This window comes from Mobula hypostoma, chromosome 13 (assembly GCF_963921235.1).
Source record: "Mobula hypostoma chromosome 13, sMobHyp1.1, whole genome shotgun sequence".
Lineage (NCBI taxonomy): Eukaryota > Metazoa > Chordata > Chondrichthyes > Myliobatiformes > Myliobatidae > Mobula > Mobula hypostoma.
The window spans coordinates 55,967,282-55,989,671 of NC_086109.1; the positions used below are offsets into that span (position 1 = coordinate 55,967,282).

A 22,390-nucleotide genomic window follows, 5' to 3' on the forward strand; every position below is an offset into this window, starting at 1 on the left:
GGCAACATCAGGTTGAGAACCCTGATGATCCAAGCCAGCCCTTGACCTTGATTATGACCATTCATAAGCCCTTCACCCCTGGGGAGAAACACAGCATTTTGTCAGAGATGCCCTCTCTTAAAGTCACCTATGGGAATTCAGAATTCTGGATCAAGCTCGAGGAAATGGTTGAAATTCACCAGATGCACCCTAAAGATACACACGCGTTGGTAAAAGTGAAGTGCCCAAGGAATATGTGGGGCAGGATGGCCGGGGGGTGGGGAATGGTACATGGGCAACTACCTAGAATGCCAGTAATGAAGAAAGATATCACTTCTTTAAAAGGGGAAGTGAGGCAATGACTGGGGGGAGGTGAGAGTAGCTGGGAACGATAATGGCAGTAACCCAGAGGGCTGACGAGACAGCCATGGATTATGCAGAGCGTAAATACCAAGTGTACGAGCAGTATTCCGGGTTGGATAATCCAGGGAGGGATGTACAAGTCTTCCTGAAAATGCTGAAGGAAGACCTGAGCTCAGCCCACCAGGAAGTTTTAGATTTAGGCATAATGGCGGGGTCGACCTACTCTGCCAAAGTTTCGTGGGCCAGTGAGATAGACCAAAGAAAGTGCAAGAGAAATTGTAAAATGGCTATAGTGGATGCAGCCGCTGTGATGTCCCAGACAGTTTGTTTTGTTTGCCAGCGACCAGGACATAAAGCAAGGAATTGCTGGAATAGACGTGGGAGGGTAAAGGAGTTGATATGCTACAGGTGTGGCCTGTTGGGACATGGTTGGAGGCAGTGTCTAAAAAAGAGGAAAGAAAAACAGGTGAACGTCACAGCAGACACGCAATCTCTCACCCTATCAGTGCCCAGTCTGACCAACCTGACTGTCGATCAGATCAAAGCGCGAGTAAAGACGGCTCCTAGGTCAGGAAAAGATGAGGCGGCGGCGGCCCCCACTACCAGCGCTGGTGACCCGTGGATGTACACAACAGCATAGTTAGGGGAACGACAATGCAATATGTTAGTGGACACAGGGGCATCTGTATCCAGGGGCGGCGCTAAGGTGGTGCTAGCTGGGGCTATAGCCCCAGCAGAAATTGCAATAGCACCACCAGGAAATTAACTGCAGCTGCTTTGCTTTCTCTGTATAGTTTTGAATACAGCTTGTTTCTCCAGTTGATCTAGTGAAACAGCGCCCCCAATTACCTTAGCACCCACGCAGCAATAAAGTTATAAACTCTGTCAGATCCACCCTACACTTCTGCTTATTCGTTCGTTGTCAATGTCTTGCCGTTGCTGTCCTCAGATCTGTTAAGCTGATCTAAGATCACTTAAGGTGGTGACGTCACTCACTCTCACTCACGCTAGAGATTGATAGTATGCATCCAGGCACAGATCCGTGGTCTCGCGAGACTAACGGATGCCACATGCACACATTGTGCTTTTACAAGTGAGCGTCGACCTGGTACATGCATTATTTTGGCGGGCGTGAAAAATGGATTGATTTTTAGTCAGGAAACGACCTCATCCAGAGGAATCAGTGGCGTCTCAGCCTGAGCCTGTCTTAGTTGAAAGTGACATGCAGAAAGGAGTAAGTGGGGATGAGGACGACAGCAGTTCATCGAAGGAGTGTGAGGGCGAAGTAGAGGAACAAGAAATGGAGCGGGATTCGGAAGAGAACTTGGATGAAGCTGCTCTTAGTGCTAGTGGGAATACTGTCAGCGATGCTAGCCAGCAGCCTGAGGAAGGACCCCGTCGGCCAGCATTGAAAAAGTACCCTTCGCAACCGTTTGGCAATCAGCAAAGGAGTTTTATTCGTGGCTGGTTTGACCTGTACTCCTGGCTGGAATATTCAATCACAAAAGATGCTACATTCTGCTTCGCATGCAGGCGTTTCCTGTGTGGAGGACATGGGTTCCATTCTGAGTCTACCTTCACTGTCACTGGTTACCGCAACTGGCGGAAAGTTACAGCAGCTTTCAAAAGCCACCATGTAAGTGCAGTTCATAAGTTTGCGACGGAGGCATGGGCCGAATTCAGATTGAGAAAACAAGACGGTTCAAGATTGGGAAATATGCTTGACAAAGGACATGCAAATATTGTCCAAGAAAATCGTGAGTATATGAGAGCAGTGGTTGAGTCTCTACGCTATACTGCGTGCCAAGGCATTTTCCAGCGAGGACACCGGGAGAATGATGGATCTGGCAATAGGGGAAACTTTGTTGAGTTGCTCAGTGTAATTGGGAAGTTTGATAAGACTGTAGCTAAAAAAAAAAGAGGACAATCCTGGAAATGCAAAAAACACCCATCACGATATCCAAAATGAAATTATGGGTATTATGGCAGATATGATCAGACGTCAAATAAGTGCAGAAATCAAGGAGGCTGGATATTTTGCCATCATGGTGGATGAAAGTAAAGACTTGAGTAAAAAGGAGCAAATATCAGTGGTGGTGCGGTATTTGAATAACGAAACAGTGCTTGAAGAATTCTTACACTTCACTCCAGCAGAAGGGTTGGACGCAGAGTCGCTTCTTAAAAGCATTGAACAGACACTTGCCCAGTGTGTTATTGATAAGAATGCGTGCATAGGTCAGTCTAGGTCCTCATGCGAACGAAATTTCTCTTGCCTCAGACGCGTCAAAAACTACTTAAGGAATAGCAGCGGCAATGCTCGGAACAGCAACTTGGCTCTGTTGGCCATAAATAGCCAGAGGACCAAGGCACTTGACATCCAGAAAATCATTGATTCTTTCGTCACCAATCACGACAACAGACAGATTGTGCTTCTCTGAAAACATTAATGGTGAGTGCAGTTGATTTTTTAAAAATTTGGGCCAAGACTAAAGCTGATTATTGTTTTTATTTTGTGGTGGATACTCCATAGTCCTTATGTTTCCTGCAAATCCTAAAATATTACATTTACTGCTATTAAGCCTACTGGTTTTGCTTAGACTTCCAAGCAGTGATTCTGTTGATTTTTGTTTAAATTCAATAGCCGAATTAATTGAGGTATTGCATGGTCAGAGTACAATTTGTCCAACTCCTGGTAAAGCCTTGCATCTGTTGTTTGCCTTATTTGGCTTTAATAACGGTGTATCTTTTGGCATTGCTGTCTATGTAATGTGAATAGCATGGGTTTGTGTTGTGTTTTTCAGTTGAAAAGTACGCATTTGACGCTGATTGCGGGATTGGTGCGTGATTCACATTATCCGCTGTTGCTCGGATGCTCTGTTTTTTTTGTCTATGCTCCATGTAGCCCAGGTTGTTTCCGATGCCGTTGACACTGTAACAGTTCACTTCTATATTAGATCTATCAATTGCTGTTGCTTGTGAATCAACAGAGGCATTTATAGTAGGCACATAATGCTTGAAACTGACCTTTTAACGCCTCGTGTCTGGCCTTGCGAATACATATTACCATACAGTGCATCCCTCAGCACCATCACTGAATCATTTTGCCCCTCCGTAGCACCAGCAAGAAAAAATCTCTGGCACTGCCACTGTCTGTATTGATAACAGACCCAGCCTTGCCAACAACTGGACAGGCTATTTATATTACGGGAGTAGGAGGGAAAACGGTAAAAGCAGAAAGAAGCGAATCGCAAATACTAAAAATCGGGGGAGTGCAGCTTCTAGTGTATTTCTGGATATGTCCAAATATCGAGGGTACTATCCTTGGAATAAACATCATAAGGGAAGCAGGAGCTGTTACAGATTCGGGAAAGGGAGAAATAATATGGACAGGTCAGGGACAGCGAATGTGTACAAGCAATAGAACAGACAACCTGGCTAGCATAGTCGCAGCTGCCCCGATCACCAGAGACTGGAGCCAGGATGGTGTCTATGGGTTACCTTGTCAGCAGTTCCCAGCAGCATGGGCTAGACACAAGCAAGATTGTGGCTGAATAAAGATAAACCTAGTTAAAATAGAGGAGGGTCTATATAAACCCCATAAGCAGTACCCTATAAAAACTGACACACTGGCAGCTGTTCAGGGTATAGTGAAGGAACAAAAGCACCAGGGGATACTCAGAGAGACTGCGGCCACTACTAACTCGCCTACGTAGCCAGTAAAGCCCAGTGGATCATATCCATTAACAACAGGCTATACCGCCCTTAAGACCATGCCGAGATTGCATCCCATAATGGCAGGCCCTGCAACAATCCTGAATGGCTTGTCTCCAGAACATAAAGTTTTTCCAGTCCCTCCGATGGCAGGTATTACTGCGAATAAGTCAGCAGAGGAACAAGAGGCAATTGAAATTGCAAGTATGCAGGAAGGAACAAGAGAACCCAGTTTAGAAAAATTATATAAAGAGGTGGAGGCAGAAGAGAAGGAGGAATGGATGAAGTCAGACGGTGTGTTTTGTATGTAGCTTCAAAAAGAAAGCATTGTCTATACTTGTAAATATGAATTGTCCTTTGTGTTTGGCAGATAAATATCGAGGCCACATTGGGCTAGCAGACCTTTCCACTGAATGACTTCCGTCCGTATGATGTCTGCTGTACCTTGTTTTGTCGAATAAAGAAGTTGCTTTGTATCTACCAGTAACTCCCTCTCCGGCAATTTCCTTCACGCCACAACATCCACCATAAGAAAAACACTGAACAAGAATGGTGTTCATGGAAGGACACTACAGAGGAAACTGCTGCTCTCCAAAAAAAAAACATCATTGCTGCACATCTCAAGTTTGCAAAAGACCACCTGGATATTCTACAACGCTTCTGGGACAATGTTCTGTGGACAGATGAGACCAAAGTTGAACTTTTTGGCAGAAATGCGCATTGCTATGTTTGGAGGGAAAAGGGCACTACACACCTCATCCCAAATGCGAAGCATGGTGGAAGGAGCATCATGGTTTGGAGCTGCTTTGCTGCCTCAGAGCCTGGATGGCTTGCAATCGTTGAGGCAACGATGAATTCAAAATACTATCAAGACATTTTACGGAAGAATATCAGGGTAGCAGTCCCTCACCTGAAGCAAGCAGTTCATTAAAGGAAGCCCACCAATATCCCAGAGTTGAAGCAGTTTTGGAGGAATTTTAGGTCATTCCTCCTTACAAGCTGACGTGCAGGACTGATCAACAGTTACTGGAAACATTTGGTTGAAGTTATTGCTGTATAAGGAAGATCACACCAGTTATTGAAAGCACCTCTACAACCCACACCTCCGTCTCATCTCATTGATTAGAACACCTGACTCCAAATAGCTTTTGTAGAAGGCATTACCCCAGAGGTTCACATACCTTTTCCAAAATAATATATGTAATATTGGATCATTCTTCTCAATAAATAAATGAACAAGTATAATGTCTTTTTTGTGTTATTTATTTAATTGGGTTCTCTTTATCTAGTTTTAGGACTTACATGAAGATTTGATCACATTTTAGGTTATATTTATGTGGAAGTAGAGAAAATTCTACAGGGTTTACAAACTTTCCAGCACCACTGTAGCTGGCTTGGGAAATGAAAGTTACCATGGACTATTGTTTTTTTTATTTCTTCACTCTAAAGTGTTACTTGTGCACAAATTGAGAGGGATTTGGTGGTAAGGGCATCTCCTTGGACTGGTACCAGTTTGATGCATTTCAAATGTATGGTTATTTCAGCAGTAAGTTAAGATTCCTCCAAGTGAGAAATTGAGTGTGAAGATGGTGCTGGCAAGTCACAGCAACACTTTACTGGCAGCAAGCAAGACTACTAACAATTCTACTAACTATACTTTCTTGGGACTATGATCACTACAATCCACAGCCTGTAATTTCCCACTGAGAGGTGTGTGTTTGAATTGTCTGTACAACTTGGTGTTTTTGTGGTACCCTGAAATATTCAGTGAACTGGATTCTCAAGAAAGCAAGTACGGCTGTGACAGATTACTGGAGCGGAATTGGAGCTAGACGGAATCTTCAAGCTAAACACAAAATAATCTGCAGATGCTGGGGTCAAAGCAACATTCACAACATGCTGGAGGAACTCAGCAGGTCGGGCTGAGTTCTACAACACTTGCCACCATTCAGGGCCCCAAACAGTACTTCCAAATGAGGCAACACTTCACTTGTGAGTCTGTTTGGGTCATCTATTGCATCCGGTGCAGTCTCCTCTACATCGGTGAAACCTGACGCAGACTGGGGGACCGCTTCGTCGAGCACCTCCACTCCGTCCGCTAAAACAGACAGGATGTCCCAGTAGCCACCCACTACAACTCTGCTTCCCACTCCCATTCAGATATGTCCATACATGGCCTCCTCTACTGTCATGATGAGGCTAAACTCAGGTTGGAGGAGCAATGTAGTCTCCAGCCCCTTGGTATGAACATAGAATTCTCCAACTTCCAGTAATTCCCTCCCCCTCCCTTCCCCTATCCTTATGTCACTCTGCCCTCTCCCCCAGCTGCCTATCACCTCCCTCTTGGTTCCGCCTCCTTCTACTACCCATTGTGTTTTCCCCTATACTTTCTTCACCTTTCCTGCCCATCACCTCCCTGCCTCCCCTCCCCCACCCCTTTATCTTTTCCCTTACTGGTTTTTCACCTGGAACCTACGAGCCTTCTCCTTCCCACCCTCCCCCCACCTTCTTTATAGGGCCTCTGCCCCTTCCCCCTACATTCCTGACGAAGGGTTCCGGCCCGAAACGTCGACCGATCTTTTCCACGGATGCTGCCCGACCTGCTGAGTTACTCCAGCGTGTTGTGAGTGGAATCTTCAAGCTGAGTTGAAGTGACAGGTCCTGGGCCCAAAAGTGGATAACAAACCAAGACAGATTAAAAAGATTAATTCATCGAGGCCAAGGGTGAAGGACAGACCGGTATTCAGCTCGTTACTCCAGGAGGCTTGACTTGCTTTAGCACTGAACTGACTCTGCAGCTGTGGCCTGCAGCCATCAGACTCCTGGACCAGCTGCAACACTGAACTGGCTACGCAGCTGTGGACTTACTTTTGGTGACCCCGTGGTTCATGTTCTGTGGATTGTTTGTTTGCTTTTTTAAAAAAATTGCTTACATAATTTTTTTTTTGCACACTGGGTGTATGACTAGCTTTGTGGTGTGAGGTTTCTCGTCAATTCTATTGTGCTTTCTTGTTTTCTGGCTGTTTGCAAGATGAATTTCAAGGTTGTATATGGTATACATACTTTGATAATAAATATTCTTTGAACTTTGAAGTCTATTTGAGACTGGTCTAACACACAGGCCAAGCTGGGCAGAAACAAATTTTTGTTTTTCACCACAGGATATTAGTAAACTAATTCCAGAATTACAGAAAATTCAATTTCCAGCTAACGTACATAAAAATACTTGCTATTATTTACGGATCTCTCAAGCAAATCTGAATTCAGATTCTCAATACAGGTTCAAACCATGTGAGTTTATCTGTTGTTGTGTCATGGAGGCTTTGCAGCAATTAATACTTAATCTGTCGCTATCGTGCAACTTTGTAGAACAGAGACATCTTGTGCAACCGCAGCATACATTTCCAGCCAGAAAACAGACTATATACTTCCTGTCATTCTACCTCTTGTAAGAAAGCCTATGCATTCTCACAGTTCCTCTGGACCGACTGTATCTGCTCTGGTAATAAGCCTTTATGATGCCTTCTTGCTTCCTAAAATGTAGCTTCTCTTCTACCAGTGATTAAACCCTAGACTATTCCCAAAATTTCTGCTCTTGCCCTAGTCTACATTTCTCCACCTATACATAAATACCCAGATGAAACGGCGTTCCTCCAGGGCCAAGGTGCAAACCACTGTACCAACGGTCATATACAGTCATATACAGCACAAAGCACATACAATTAAGACAGCAGTAAACATACAATCACACAAAAAGTAGTATTACAGCCGAAGACCCTGAGTGTCATCTCCTGCAGTTTGATGGTGTTTAGGAAATTATTTGCAAGAACAAGCCAACATGAGATCAATCATCACGAGCTAGCGCAACCACAGATGAATGCAATCCAGCTCGTCTTTTACTGAGCAAACACTGGACGGCAGTGCTGATGGGACCAGCTCACAACCCAGCATTGACGCTGCATTACACGACTTCTAACTTCTCTTCCCCTAGGTGGCTGCAACAGACGACCCCCATAGCATGAGGGCCTAGTCCGCTCTACAACTGAGGCCACGCAGCTCCCCCGCCATCAATTTCTCCAATGAACCAGTGAACCACTCTACAGTGCAGCATTCTATATTACCAATGTTCAATAGGGTCTTGCAATCATAAGCAAAATGTACAATCATTTGCCCCGTTTGTAAGGCTGCACACTGACTCTGACACCTTCCTGTAGCAGAAGGCAACAAAGTCTGCACCAAGTCCAGCTCCTCCGCTGTCGAACAACTCAATGATAAGGTAAACATGCAATACTCTATGTTCTTAATATGCAGCAGTGTCTTGTGATAGTAAAAAAGTGTTAAGAACAAACAAGTATATCGTCGGTTGGATCTGGGTGACCACTGTATCCGAGTGCGCTACCATCTGCATTCAAATATTATCTTTTGTAGTTTCCATCATCTTAAACAGGATTCCATGAGCAAATACATCTTCCCTTCGCCATTCTTTCAACTACATGGTCTACTCTTCCATTTCCACCAACAATTGCTTATGGCAATGAGATGCAGCACTTGTACTTCCATTCACACCATCCAGGGACCCTGTAGGTAAAGTAGTAAATCGCTTGTAGTTTTTCAACTAGCGTGCGTGCGTGTGTGTGTGTGTGTGTGTATATATACACACACACACACACACTAGTTCTTCAACTAGCATATGCAGACAAGTGTTGCATTTTGGAAAGACAAATCAAGGTAGGACATACACAGTAAATGATAGGGCACTGAGGAGTGCGGACAAACAAAGAGATCTGGGAGTTCAGATACATAATTCCCTGAAAGTGGTGTCACAGGTAGATAGGGTTGTAAAGAAGGTTTTTTGCATCCTGGCATTCATAAATCAAAGTATTGAGTACAGGAATTGGGATGTTATGGGCAGGTTGTATAAGACATCAGTGAGGCCAAATTTGGAGTATTGTGTACAGTTCTGGTCACCTAACTATAGGAAGGATATCAGTAAGATTGAAAGAGTGCAGAGAAGATTTACTAGGATGTTGCCGGGTCTTCAGGAATTGAGTTACAGGGAAAGACTGAACAGGTTAGGACTTTATTCCTTGGAGCGTAGAAGAATGAGGAGAGATTTGATAGAGGTTTACAAAATTATGAGGGGTATAGACAGAGTAAATGTGAATAGGCTCTTTCCACTTAGATCAGGAGAGATAAATACAAGAGGACATGGCTTTAGGGTGAAAGGGGAAAGGTTTAGGGGGAACATTAGGGGGAACTTCTTCACTCAGAGAGTGGTGGGCATGTGCAACGAGCTGCCATCTGACGTGGTAAATGTGGGCTCACTCTTAAGCTTTAAGAATAAATTGGATAGGTACATGGATGGGAGAGGTCTGGAGGGTTATGGACTGGATGCAGGTCAATGGGACTAGCGAAATAATGTTTCGGCACAGACTAGAAGGGCCGAATGGCTTGTTTTCTATGCTGTAGTGTTCTATGGTTCTATATCGTATTCAGTCTACTACATAGGAAAAACTAACAGAGAATGGGCGACTGCCTTGCAGGTGTGTTCAGACTAGAGGGCCTACTTCCTGTTGTTTGCCATTTCAATTCTCTCTCCCAACCCCAGTCTGAACTGTCCGTGGTCTCCTGCACTGCTATAGTGAGCATGAGCTTGAGAAACAGTGCCATGTTATCCAGCTGGGCATGTTGTAACCTTCCCATCTCGATATTAAGTTCAACAGCTTTAGGTTATTTGCTCTCTCTGCATCAGATTGCTCAGATCTGTGGTACTGGTTCAGTTTTTCCTCTGCTATCTGCTGCAGGACATTACTTTGGCTATCGTATTAGCAGTTTATATCCCATCCCAGGAAGACTGATGATTAGAAACATAGAAAACCTACAGCACAATACAGGCCCTTCGGCCCACAAAGCTGTGCCGAACTTGTCCTTACCTTAGAAATTACCGAGGGTTACCCGTAGCCCTCTATTTTTCTGAGCTCCATGTACCTGTCCAGCAGTCTCTTAAAAGACCCTATCGTATCTGCCTCCACCACCATCGCCGGCAGCCCATTCCACGCACTCACCACTCTGTGGAAAAACTTAACCTGACATCTCCTATGTACCTACGTCCAAGCACCTTAACACTGTGCCTTCTCATGCTAGCCATTTCAGCCCTGAGAAAGAGCCTCCAACTATCCACACGATCAATGCCTCTCATTATCTTGTACACCTCCATCAGGTCACCTCTCATCCTCCGTTGCTCCAAGGGAAAAAGGCCAAGGTCACTCAACTTATACTCATAAGGCATGCTCCCCAATCCAGGTAACATCCTTGTAAATCTCCTCTGCACCTTTTCAATGGTTTCCATGTCCTTCCTGTAGTGAGGCAACCAGAACTGAGCACAGTACTCCAAGTGGGGTCTGACCAGGGACCTACATAGCTGCAACATTACCTCTCAGCTCCTAAACTCAATCCCACAATTGATGAAGGCCAATGCACTGTATGCTTTCTTAATCACAGAATCAACCTGCGCAGCAGATTTGAGTGTCCTATGGACTCGGACCCCAAGATCCCTCTGATCTTCCACACTGTCAAGAGTCTTCCCATTAATACTATATTCTGTCATCATATTTGACCTACCAAAATGAACCATCTTGGGTTGAACTCCATCTGTCACTTCTCAGCCCAGTATTGCATCCTATCAATGTCCCGCTGTAACCTCTGACAGCCCTCCACACTATCCACCACACTTCCAACCTTTGTGTCATCAGCAAATTTACTAACCCATCCCTACACTTCCTCATCCAGGTCAATTATAAAAATCATGAAGAGTAGGGGTCCCAGAACAGATCCCTGAGGCACACCACTGGTCACCAACCTCCATGCAGAATATGACCCATCTACAAACACTCTTTGCCTTCTGTGGGCAAACCAGTTCTGGATCCACAAAGCAAAGTCCCCTTGGATCCCATGCCTCCTTACTTTCTCAATAAGCCTATCAACATATGATGAACTATATTCTGCTATCAACATCCTTGAAATGATGCACCTCAATAACCTTGTTCATCAGAGCTGGGAACTTCAATTAGGCCAACTTCAAGAGTGTCCTGCCAAATCTATCAATACATCTCCTGTCTCACCAGAAGCCCAAACATCCCAACCACTGTTACACAACCAAAGATGCCAATTATTCCAACTGTTGCCTACATTTTGGAAATTCAGATCATTAGGCTGTGCTCCTTCCCCACTTACAATCAAAAACTGAAATGTGAAAGTCCAGTACAGAAAGTTGTGCAGAGCTGGTCTGAGGAAACTGCATCAAGTCAGTGCCTTGGTCTGTTTTAACCTTACACTTCAATCATCCACAGTTTTTAATTTTCAGCTAGAAAAGTTTTATTGCCATTTTCTAAATCACACTGCACACTGCAACAGGCCAAACAACTAGCTCAGGTGCAAGGCTGGGTCACTCTGGGTGCCAAGCTGAGTTGAAGAGCTTAAGGGTGGCTTCAGGCTGGGCAATGAAATCTGGGCCCGGAGCGAATCATTGGATGGTGTGGTCCAGACCCGGAACCTTTTGTGGCAGCAGTGCCCAGGTCCTAGCGTGAAGTACGATATGCTGTTTAGACAATACTAGACAACTGGGTGACCCGTTGGGGTGCCCTTTGAGAGAAGGGTAGTGCAGTCTGATATGAGCAGAATGAACATTAAATTTTCCTGAATGCTATTGGTATCGCTTTGCTTTGGAAACTGAAGTAGAAAACCTCAGTTTATTAAAGAAGAACAACGCGTAGCAAAGCAAATATAGCTGCTCCTCATTTAACGAAGGACACTTTTGATGGCATCATTTCTGGTTTATCTGCCACCCTTGTGCCTTTCGTTGTCATTCTGGAGACGTGCAGCCCTTTCATCGCCCATCCCTTCAGCTCTTCTGCTGTTTGTTGTTTGTCTCTGATACTGGAGACGTGCATGCCTCTCCTCCTCTGTCTCTTCTTCTCTCATCTTTTTTTGTCCTGACTCTTTGAACCTGGAGTCGTGCGGCCCCGGCCTCATCCAATTCTTGTTCTCTCTCTCTCTGTTTGCCACTTCCCGACGTTTGGCGTCATCCCTTGACCATAATGTCCCCCTTCCCTTTCTATGCGGCATAAATAGGGTGACCATTTTTTCTACCCTAATGCTGGATAGAAGATACGAAGCATTAACACTAAAGGATGCTGATTATTCTCGATGATGTGGTTGGCGCTCTCCTAAATGGATGTGATATAGTCACCACTGTCCTTTGACTGTAGCAAAGGGTTTTATAGGTGTCTCGAAGTACATCATTACAATAAGATTTAACTATCTCTTATTGATGGGTGGTGGTTAGATCTGTCCCAATCCTGCATATGCTGATGGTGATTAGCAGAATGTGACCCCTTGAAATTCCTCTCCCTCCCTTCCCCCATCCCAGCATCCCTCCCCCTCCCCTCCCCATCCCAGTTTCACTCTGCCCCCTCCCCCAACTGCCTATCACCTCCCTCATGGTTCCGCCTCCTTCTACCACCAATTGTGCTTTCCCCTATTCCTTCTTCACCATTCCTGCCTTTCCCCTCCCTGCTTCCCCTTTATTTTTCACCTTACCGGTTTTTCACCTGGCACCTACCAGCCTTCTCCTTCCCACCCTCCCCCCACCTTATTTATAGGGCCCTTGCCCCCTCCCTCTTCAGTCCTGACGAAGGGTTCCAGCCCGAAACGTTGACTGTTCTTTTCCACGGATGCTACCCGACCTGCTGAGTTCCTCCAGCGTGTTGCTTTGACCCCAGCATCTTCAGATTATTTTGTGCCCTCGAAATAGAGCTGCTCTGCCCTTTTGCTCTGGTAGGCGTCGCTGCTGAGGCTGGCCGTGTGCATGTGTTGGGCTGTGGTGTCCCAATTTCCATGATGGCCGATCGGGTCTCGGGTGAAAGCCAGCCTGTTGATTTTTGGCGAATGAGCAATTTTATATGAATATATAACCCTGAACTTTGCCTGCATTCTGTAAGTTAGCTCATTTTAATTCGATGTAGCCAAAAAAAGTGCCGCTGTTATGCAGCATTTGCACTGATTGGAGGTCACAAACAGACAAACAGAGCATGAGAGTTTTAGTAGTATATAGATGTGTCAGACTACATCACAGGCAAGAGCTTATTTTGCACACTCTCCATGATCTTCACTCCTCTCTCCAGGGGGCTAGAGCCTTTCGCCATTCCATTGTTTGGTCTATTTAAACGCCGGCCCGAAGAGACTGAAGACAGGGTACAGGTTGGGATGAAGGCCAATTTCACTCATTCTCCGTGATGGTCACCTCCATGGCACTGAGGCTAAGAAGACTGCCTCTGCAGCTGTGCTCTCACTAATATGATGTACCTATAAGCGAGGCTTTGGGCCTACTTGAGGGTTCGGATCTGAGGACTCAGTTTTGGTTCGGAGTGCTGTTGATCACATGATTTGTTTTTTTTTCTTTCGCTTGATCTTTTATTTTTATTTTTATTCTTTATTTTTTTAATTGTGTTCTTTTGGGTTTCTTGCTTTGTAGCTACCTGTGAGCAGGCAAATCTCAAAGTTGTATAATTTATATATTCTTTGACAATAAATGTACTTGAATACTTGGAAGAAACTTCCATAGAATGGAAAGTGCTGGAAACGACAATTTAAAATACGTGGGTAAAATTGGGATATTACCATCCCACTATTCTAGAACTCAATGCATGACTGTTACATAGACAAAAATAACCTTGAAGGACATCTACAATTTTATTTTCATTAAACTTTACAAATCAGATACTTCTTTCTGTGAATATGTAAAGCAATTGCGGAAGATGACCATGAATATAATAGTTCATGTCAATGGCATGATATATCAGTCATTCCCATCTAACACAAAGAAACACATAGGGGAAACAAATTAAAAACAACTTGAGAAAACAATGTACCGTGGGTAAAGTGACTCCATGCAAATACAATGTTGTAAAGACAGAGCACCAATAACAAAATTAGCAGATTTTACTGGCAGTGAATTACAGCAGGAGGCTGGGGGAAAAGGATCTATCCAGAATGGCCATCTCGACATCCCAACTGCATGCCATTTCAACTCCCCTTCCCATTCACACCGTGAATTGTCCATCCTTGGTCTCCTCCACTATCAGGGTGAAGCTCAATGCAAAACGGAGGAATGACACTTTGTTTTCCACCTGGATAGTTTACATTCAAATGGCATAACATCGAGTTTTCCAATTTCAGGTAACCCTCCCTTCTGGCGTTTTTTTTTTGTTTCTTTTCCAGCTTGTCAGCCTATTCTCCTTCCAATCCTCCTCTGGTCCTTCCATTTTTGTCCCTTTCCCACATACTCCTCCTCCAAGCCCCATCACCCATTTCTGTCTCCCTCTCCCTCCTGGTTCCATCCACCCACTGCACATACATTTTGCCCACAGGCTTCCACCCACATACTCGCGCCCCTATTTGTCTTTGGTTTCATTTGTCATTCACCTCTCCCCTAATGATGTTCTCATACTTGCCTCCTTTACTTATCAGACTCCAGCACTAGTAGCCAGCCCTTTGTGTTCTTGCTTATCTCCCTCCAGGAGCCGTCTCCAACTTTCAGACTCCCGTCCTCACATCTTCCTTCATCTGCCTCCCATTTTTCTTACCTGCCAATATCTCCCATCTCTACCTCTACAACCTACCCGACATCTTTTTCCCCTTCTCAGACCAGCAATCACCTGTGACTTCTATAGTATTACTTAATTCTCCCCTTTAAATTGACCAGCTCCCCTCTCAGTCTTGATGCAGGTTTTGACCCAAAGTATTAACAATTCCTTTAACCCCCATAGATGCTGCTCCACCCACTGAATTCCTCCAACAGACTGGTTGTAAAAGGCTGCAACTTAATCTCCTACCCAAGTTTTACGCAGGCTGCAGAAAAGATTACTCCACTTAAAATAAGCTTTCTCGATAAAATAAAAGATCAATGTAAGGGGTACGAATTACAAGTGCTTTTATGTATCACGGATGATTTAATACACCAATAATTGCTCTTTTGTTTTACAAATTACAAACTAATCATATAATCATGAAACTAATCAAAACAATGTTATGATCAAACAATTTAAAAGCTATGAAATTGTCAAGTATTAAATAAATGTGACATTCATAATACATATGTGACATATCAGTGCAATAATCCTACCTTTGTGCCAGGAGGTAGACCTTCTAATTGTATAGGTTTTCGAAATGTCCTATGGTGTTGAGTCTTATGATCCACCTTTTCTTTACAGGTTAGAAACTGAAGCTTACATTTGCTGCAACGGTAAACTCCCTTTTTCTGGACAAAATATTAAAATTTTAAACAACATTTGGAGGTATAAGAATAATCTAGTTTACCTAATCAACACAATGATAATTAGAAGGTAGTTTTTACGTGGCAAAAGATGCTTATAAAAACAAAATGCTTAGTTGCTTCAATATTTCAAATACCATCTTTGTACAAATATAATTGCACCTATTTCTCTTAAAATAATCTGTTCAAAAGGAAGCCACTAGCTCTGTTGTGCAGTATAAAGATATGCCAAAACTTCATATGGAGGAGGAGTAGGATTAAGTCAGATATCTTCTTGAGCCTGCTCCATCATTCAGTTAAGGCCATGCCTGATTCAATTTAGGCCTCAACTTTATCTAACTGCTCATATCCTGTGACTCCCCAGTTGATCAAAAATCTCTCTGGGACCGGAATACATTCAATAATTCAGCCTTCACAACTCTCTCGGGTAGTGATTTACAAAAAATCTTAATCCTTTGAGAAGAACAAATCTTCATCTTAAATGGGTGATCCTTTATTCTGAAATATGTCTCTTCATTTTGGATTCACCCATTCATCCACAGTGACAAGCCCCTTCAGATTCATAACGTCATTACCACTGATCACACTGATTCTTCTCACTTCAAATTATATTAGCCCAACCTACTGAAACTTCCCTCAAACATCATGTCTTTTTCCAATGAATCCACAAACTAAATAGTAAATTTCAGTGTATTGTGTGGTATGCTAAATCTGCAGAATATTTACACAAAAGATGAATTCACAACTAAAGACTTTTTGTTGATGGTGTTATAATGCAACTAAGTTTGGCACCAAGTCTGGTGGATTTCCTGTTAGAAGTGAAGGCTGCCAATTTCAATAGCTTACAGTGACTGTTGTAACCTACAATAGTTGGAATTGTGGAGGTACAATTATGTACTGAGTGGACTCAACTCTATATATCTTACCCATATCTATGACACTGATAATACCAAAATGTCAGTTCTTACTCCTACTGAGAATATTATTTTCAAAATACTAATCTCTGATCATTTTGTTTCTCTACTACTTGTAGGCTACAATCCGAACCAAAAGTCAGAGTTCCAAATAGCACACTGCCTAGTATGCATTCTACCTCATTACTTACTACTCTTCACTTCATACAAATACATTTGTCTTTTGCCATTTTAATATTAGAATCAATGATCCCAAGATCATCTTGAAGCTTCTGCACTTTTGCACCTTTCAGCTTGAATCTTATTATAATTATCTGCTCTGAATTAATTTTTCGGAGCATAGCAAAATTTGCAATGTCCAACTGGAACCTCAATTTCCTCACTTGTAGACCCTTATTAGTACCGATTGGTAACAATACTTCCTCCACAATCACCATCAGCACAGGTGCACCATATGAATGGGTGCTTAGTCTCTTGCTCAACTTGCTTTATATTTATGACCGTGAGGCTAAATACAGCTCCAGTGCCATTAAGTTTGCCGATGACACCACTGTTGTTTGCTGAATCGAAGGTGGTGATGAAAAAGCATATAGGAAGGAGACTGAAAATCTGGCTCAACAGTGCCACAACAACCCTTTCACTCAACGTCAGTAAAAGTAAAGAGCGGACTATAACTAAAAGAGGAAGAAACCAGAGTTCCATGAACCAGTCCTCATTAGGAGATTATAGCTAAACAGAATCAGTAACGTGAAATTCCTTGGGGTTATCATATCAGAGGATCTATCCTGGGATCAGAACATAAGTGCCATTACAAAGAAGGGGCAGCTGTGCTTCGATTTTATCAGAAGTTTGCACAGATTTAGATTTGACAAACTTATATGCATAGGGAAAACGTTCTGACTAGTTGCAGCATGGCCTGGTATGGAAACACTAATGCCAAAGAATGGAAAAACTTATAAAAATTAGTGGATACTGTTCAGTCCACCACAGGCAGAGTCCTCCCCACCATTGAGCAAACCTGCAAGAATTACTGCCACAAGAATGCAGCATCCATCATCAAACACTCCCACTATCCATGCCATGCTCACTTCTTACTGCTGTCATCAGGAAGGGGAGTACAGGAGCCTTAAGATCCTACACCACTATGTTCAGGAACAGTTATTATCTTATAATCATTGGACTCCTGAACCAGCATGGATAACTGTTTCCACAATGGGCTTACTTTCAAGCAGTCAACAACTCATGCTCTCACCATCTATCCATCCGTCTATTTATTTATTTATGCACAGTTGGTCGTCTTTTGCACATTGGCTGTCTGCAGTCTTTGTTTCCATGTAGTTTTTTTCATTGATTCTAATTTATTTCATTGTTCAATTACAAGTGCCTACAAGAAAATGAATCTCATCCTAGTATAGGATGATAGACAGTGCCTATAAAAAGTATTCACCCTCCTTGGAAGTCTTCATGTTTTATTGTTTTACAACATTGGATCATAGTGGACTTAATTTGGCTGTTTTTTGACACTCAACACCACAGCCATGCAAGGAGTGGAGTGCTGAACTGACCACAGGCTTGTCTGCACCACATTGAAGCTACGTATTGCTCCCCACCATCCCAAGGGCCCTAAGTTCATCAGAACAGCTTTTAACACCACCAGACTCCAAGAGCTGCTGTATCTTTGCCAAGTTCCAGACCACCCTTGATGAGAAGCTGTCTGCCAACAGACCACTAACTGGTGGCCCAACCCAGAAGTGGAATCAGTTTAGAGAGATGGTGATGGAGACAGCAAAATCAGTCCTCAGTCCCAAGGACCGGAACCACCAAGATTAGTTCGACAAGAATGACCGTGCCATCAAATATCTCCTGGCCAGGAAGAACAAAGCATTCATGGAGTGGCAAAACGACCCAAGCTCCATTCTCAAAAAAGAGCGGTTCAAGTCCCTTCAGGCCCATGCCCAACGGGAAATTCGCAAGATGCACGATCTGTGGTGGAATAGGAAAGCAGAAGAGGTGCAACGCTTTGCCGACATCAACAGCTCGAAGCTGCTCTTCAACTCCATCAAGATGATCTTCGGTCCCTCAAAATGTGGCTCATCTCCACTGTTGTCCGCTGATGGAACCACACTGCTGAAGGACAGAGAGAGCATCCAACACAGATGGAAGGAGCATTTCAACCAGTTCCTGAACCGCCCTTCATCAGTCGACCAGTTTGCACTGGACCAAATCCGCCAACAGCCTACTCACGAGGAACTAGATAATCCTCCCTTGATAGATGAAGTCAAGAAGGCTATCACACAGATGAGAAGCGGCAAGGTGCCCGGCAAGGATGGAATACCCGCTGAACTGTACAAGGCACTCAGCAGGGAATCACTTGAGGCTTTCCACAGCACCCTGACTAGCATTTGGGAAGCAGAAGAGATGCCTCCTGACCTCAGAGACGCAACGATAATTGCCCTCTACAAAAATAAAAGTTCAAGGACTGACTGCGGGAACTACAGAAGCATCTCACTACTTTCCATTGCTGGAAAAATCCTCGCCCACATCATCCTCAACAGACTGATTCCAACAGCGTCAGAAGAGAACCTTCCCGAGTCGCAATGTGGCTTTCATCCCGAACGCAGCACTGTCGACATGATCTTCGCAGTGAGACACATACAGGAGAAGTGCCTGCAACAGAACATGACATTATACTCTGTCTTAAACCATAGAAACCATAGAAACTACAGCACAGAAACAGACCTTTTGGCCCTTCTTGGCTGTGCCGAACCATTTTCTGCCTAGTCCCACTGACCTGCACACGGACCATATCCCTCCATACACCTCCCATCCATGTATCTGTCCAATTTATTCTTAAATGTTAAAAAAGAACCCGCATTTACCACCTCATCTGGCAGCTCATTCCATACTCCCACCACTCTCTGTGTGAAGAAGCCCCCCCTAATGTTCCCTTTAAACTTTTCCCCCCTCACCCTTAACCCACGTCCTCTGGTTTTTTTCTCCCCTTGCCTCAGTGGAAAAAGCCTGCTTGCATTCACTCTATCTACACCCATCATAATTTTATATACCTCTATCAAATCTCCCCTCATTCTTCTACGCTCCGGGGAATAAAGTCCTAACCTATTCAACCTTTCTCTGTAACTGAGTTTCTCAAGTCCTGGCAACATCCTTGTAAACCTTGCCTGCACTCTTTCAACCTTATTTATATCCTTCCTGTAATTTGGTGACCAAAACTGAACACAATACTCCAGATTCGGCCTCACCAATGCCTTATACAACCTCATCATAACATACCAGCTCTTATACTCAATACTTTGATTAATAAAGGCCAATGTACCAAAAGCTCTCTTTACGACCCTATCTACCTGTGACGCCACTTTTAGGGAATTTTGTATCTGTATTCCCAGATAAACTCTGTTCCACTGCACTCCTCAGTGCCTTACCATTAACCCTGTATGTTCTACCTTGGTTTGTCCTTCCAACGTGCAATACCTCACACTTGACTGTATTAAACTCCATCTGCCATTTTTCAGCCCATTTTTCCAGCTGGTCCAAGTCCCTCTGCAGGCTCTGAAAACCTTCCTCACTGTCTACTACACCACCAATCTTTGTATCATCAGCAAATTTGCTGATCCAATTTACCACATCATCATCCAGATCATTGATATAGATGACAAATAACAATGGACCCAGCACTGATCCCTGTGGCACACCACTAGTCACAGGCCTCCACTCGGAGAAGCAATTCTCTACCACCACTCTTTGTCTTCTTCCACTGAGCCAATGTCTAATCCAATTTACCACCTCTCCATGTATACCTAGCAACTGAATTTTCCTAACTGGCCTCCCATGCGGGACCTTGTCAAAGGCCTTACTGAAATCCATGTACACAATATCCACTGCCTTCCCTTCATCCACTTTCCTGGTAACCTCCTCGAAAAACTCCAATAGATTGGTCAAACATGTCCTACCACACACAAAGCCATGTTGACTCTCCCTAATAAGTCCCTGTCTATCCAAATGTTTGTAGATTCTGTCTCTTATTTCTCCCTCCAACAACTTACCTACCACCGACGTTAAACTCACCGGCCTATAATCTCCCGGATTACTTTTTGATCCTTTTTTAAACAACGGAACAAAATGAGCCACTCTCCAATCCTCTGGCACCTCACCTGTAGACAGCGACATTTTAAATATTTCTGCCAGGGTCCCTGCAATTTCAACACTAATCTCCTTCAAGGTCCGAGGGAACACTCTGTCAGGTCCCGGGGATTTATCCACTTTAATTTTCCTCAAGACAGCAAGCACCTCCTCCCTTTCAATCTGTACAGTTTCCATGATCTCACTGCTTGATTCCCTCAATTCCATAGACTTCATGCCAGTTTCCTTGGTAAATACAGACACAAAAAACCTATTTAAGATCTCCCCCATTTCCTTTGGTTCCACACATAGCCGACCACTCTTATCTTCAAGAGGACCAATTTTATCCCTTACAATCCTTTTGCTCTTAATATACCTGTAAAAGCTCTTTGGATTATTCTTCACTTTGACTGCCAAGGCAACCTCATGTCTTCTTTTAGTCCTCCTGATTACTTTCTTAAGTATTTTCTTGCACTTCTTATACTCCTCAAGCACCTGATTTACTCCCTGTTTCCTATACGTTTCATACAATTCCCTCTTCTTCTTTATCAGAGTTGCAATATCCCTTGAGAACCAAGGTTCCTTATTCCTATTCAATTTGCCTTTAATCCTGACAGGAACATACAAACTCTGCACTCTCAAAATTTCCATGATCTCATGGAAATTTCCCCTTTGAAGGCTTCCCACCTACCAATCACATCTTTGGCAGAGAACAACCTGTCCCAATCCACGCTTTTTAGATCCTTTCTCATTTCTTCAAATTTGGCCTTCTTCCAGTTCAGAACCTCAACCCTAGGACCAGATCTATTCTTGTCCATGATCAAATTGAACTAATGGTGTTATGATCACTGGAACCAAAGTGTTCCCCTACACAGACTTCCGTCACTTGTCCTAACTCGTTTCCTAACAGGAGATCCAATATTGCATCCCCTCTAGTTGGTCCCTCTATATATTGATTTAGAAAACTTTCCTGAACACATTTTACAAACTCTAAACCATCTAGACCCCTAACAGTATGGGAGTCCCAATCAATGTATGGAAAATTAAAATCCCCTACCACCACAACTTTATGTTTCCTGCAGTTGCCTGCTATCTCTCTGCAGATTTGCTCTTCCAAGTCTCGTTGACTATTGGGTGGACTGTAATACAATCCCACTAATGTGGCCATACCTTTCCTGTTTCTCAGCTCCACCCATAAGGACTCAGTAGACAAGCCCTCTAATCTGTCCTGCCTGAGCACTGCTGTAATATTTTCCCTAACAAGCAATGCTACTCCCCCACCTTTCATTCCTCTGCCTCGATCACATCTGAAACATCAGAACCCTGGAATATTAAGCTGCCAGTCCTGCCCCTCCTGTAGCCAAGTTTCACTAATTGCTATAACGTCATAATTCCATGTGTCAATCCACGCCCTCAACTCATCCGCCTTCCCCGCAATACTCCTAGCATTGAAATATATACACCTCAGAAGATTTTTACCACCACTCACAACCTTTCTATCAGCGGATTTGCTTAAACTTTCAACATCATTTATTTTCACCCCAGCCACACTGTCAGCTTTGGCACTCTGGTTCCCATCCCCCTGCAAATCTAGTTTAAAGCCTCCCAAATAGCACTAACAAACCTCCCTGAAAGGATATTGGTCCCCCTGTAGTTCAAGTGTAACCCATCTCTCTTGCACAGGTCCCACCTTCATCGATCTGACGAAGGCGTTTGACACGGTCAACAGAAACGCGCTGTGGATCATCCTTATAAAGCTTGGCTGCCCGCAGAAATTCGCTACACTTATCTGCCTGCTCTACGATGGCATGACAGTAGAAGTGTTCTCAGATGGTTCCCCATCTGAGAGTTTCAACATCTCAAATGGCGTGAAGCAAGGGTGCGTTCTAGCACCAGTGCTCTTCAACCTCTTCTTCACCCAAATGCTGAAGCATGTTGTTAAGGACCTAGACCT

General features: G+C 43.8%; 1 protein-coding gene across 5 annotated transcripts in view; it reads right to left on the bottom strand.

The window, feature by feature from the left end:
- The window catches only part of LOC134355600 (zinc finger protein 280C-like), a 165,506-nt gene that overhangs the window by 35,323 nt on the left and 107,793 nt on the right, over nucleotides 1-22,390 (bottom strand). For all 5 annotated transcript variants that reach the window (XM_063065715.1, XM_063065714.1, XM_063065718.1 and 2 more), the window contains one exon: nucleotides 15,236-15,370. In XM_063065715.1, coding sequence (XP_062921785.1) covers nucleotides 15,236-15,370 — 135 coding nt within the window. The remainder of the gene's footprint in view (nucleotides 1-15,235; nucleotides 15,371-22,390) is intronic.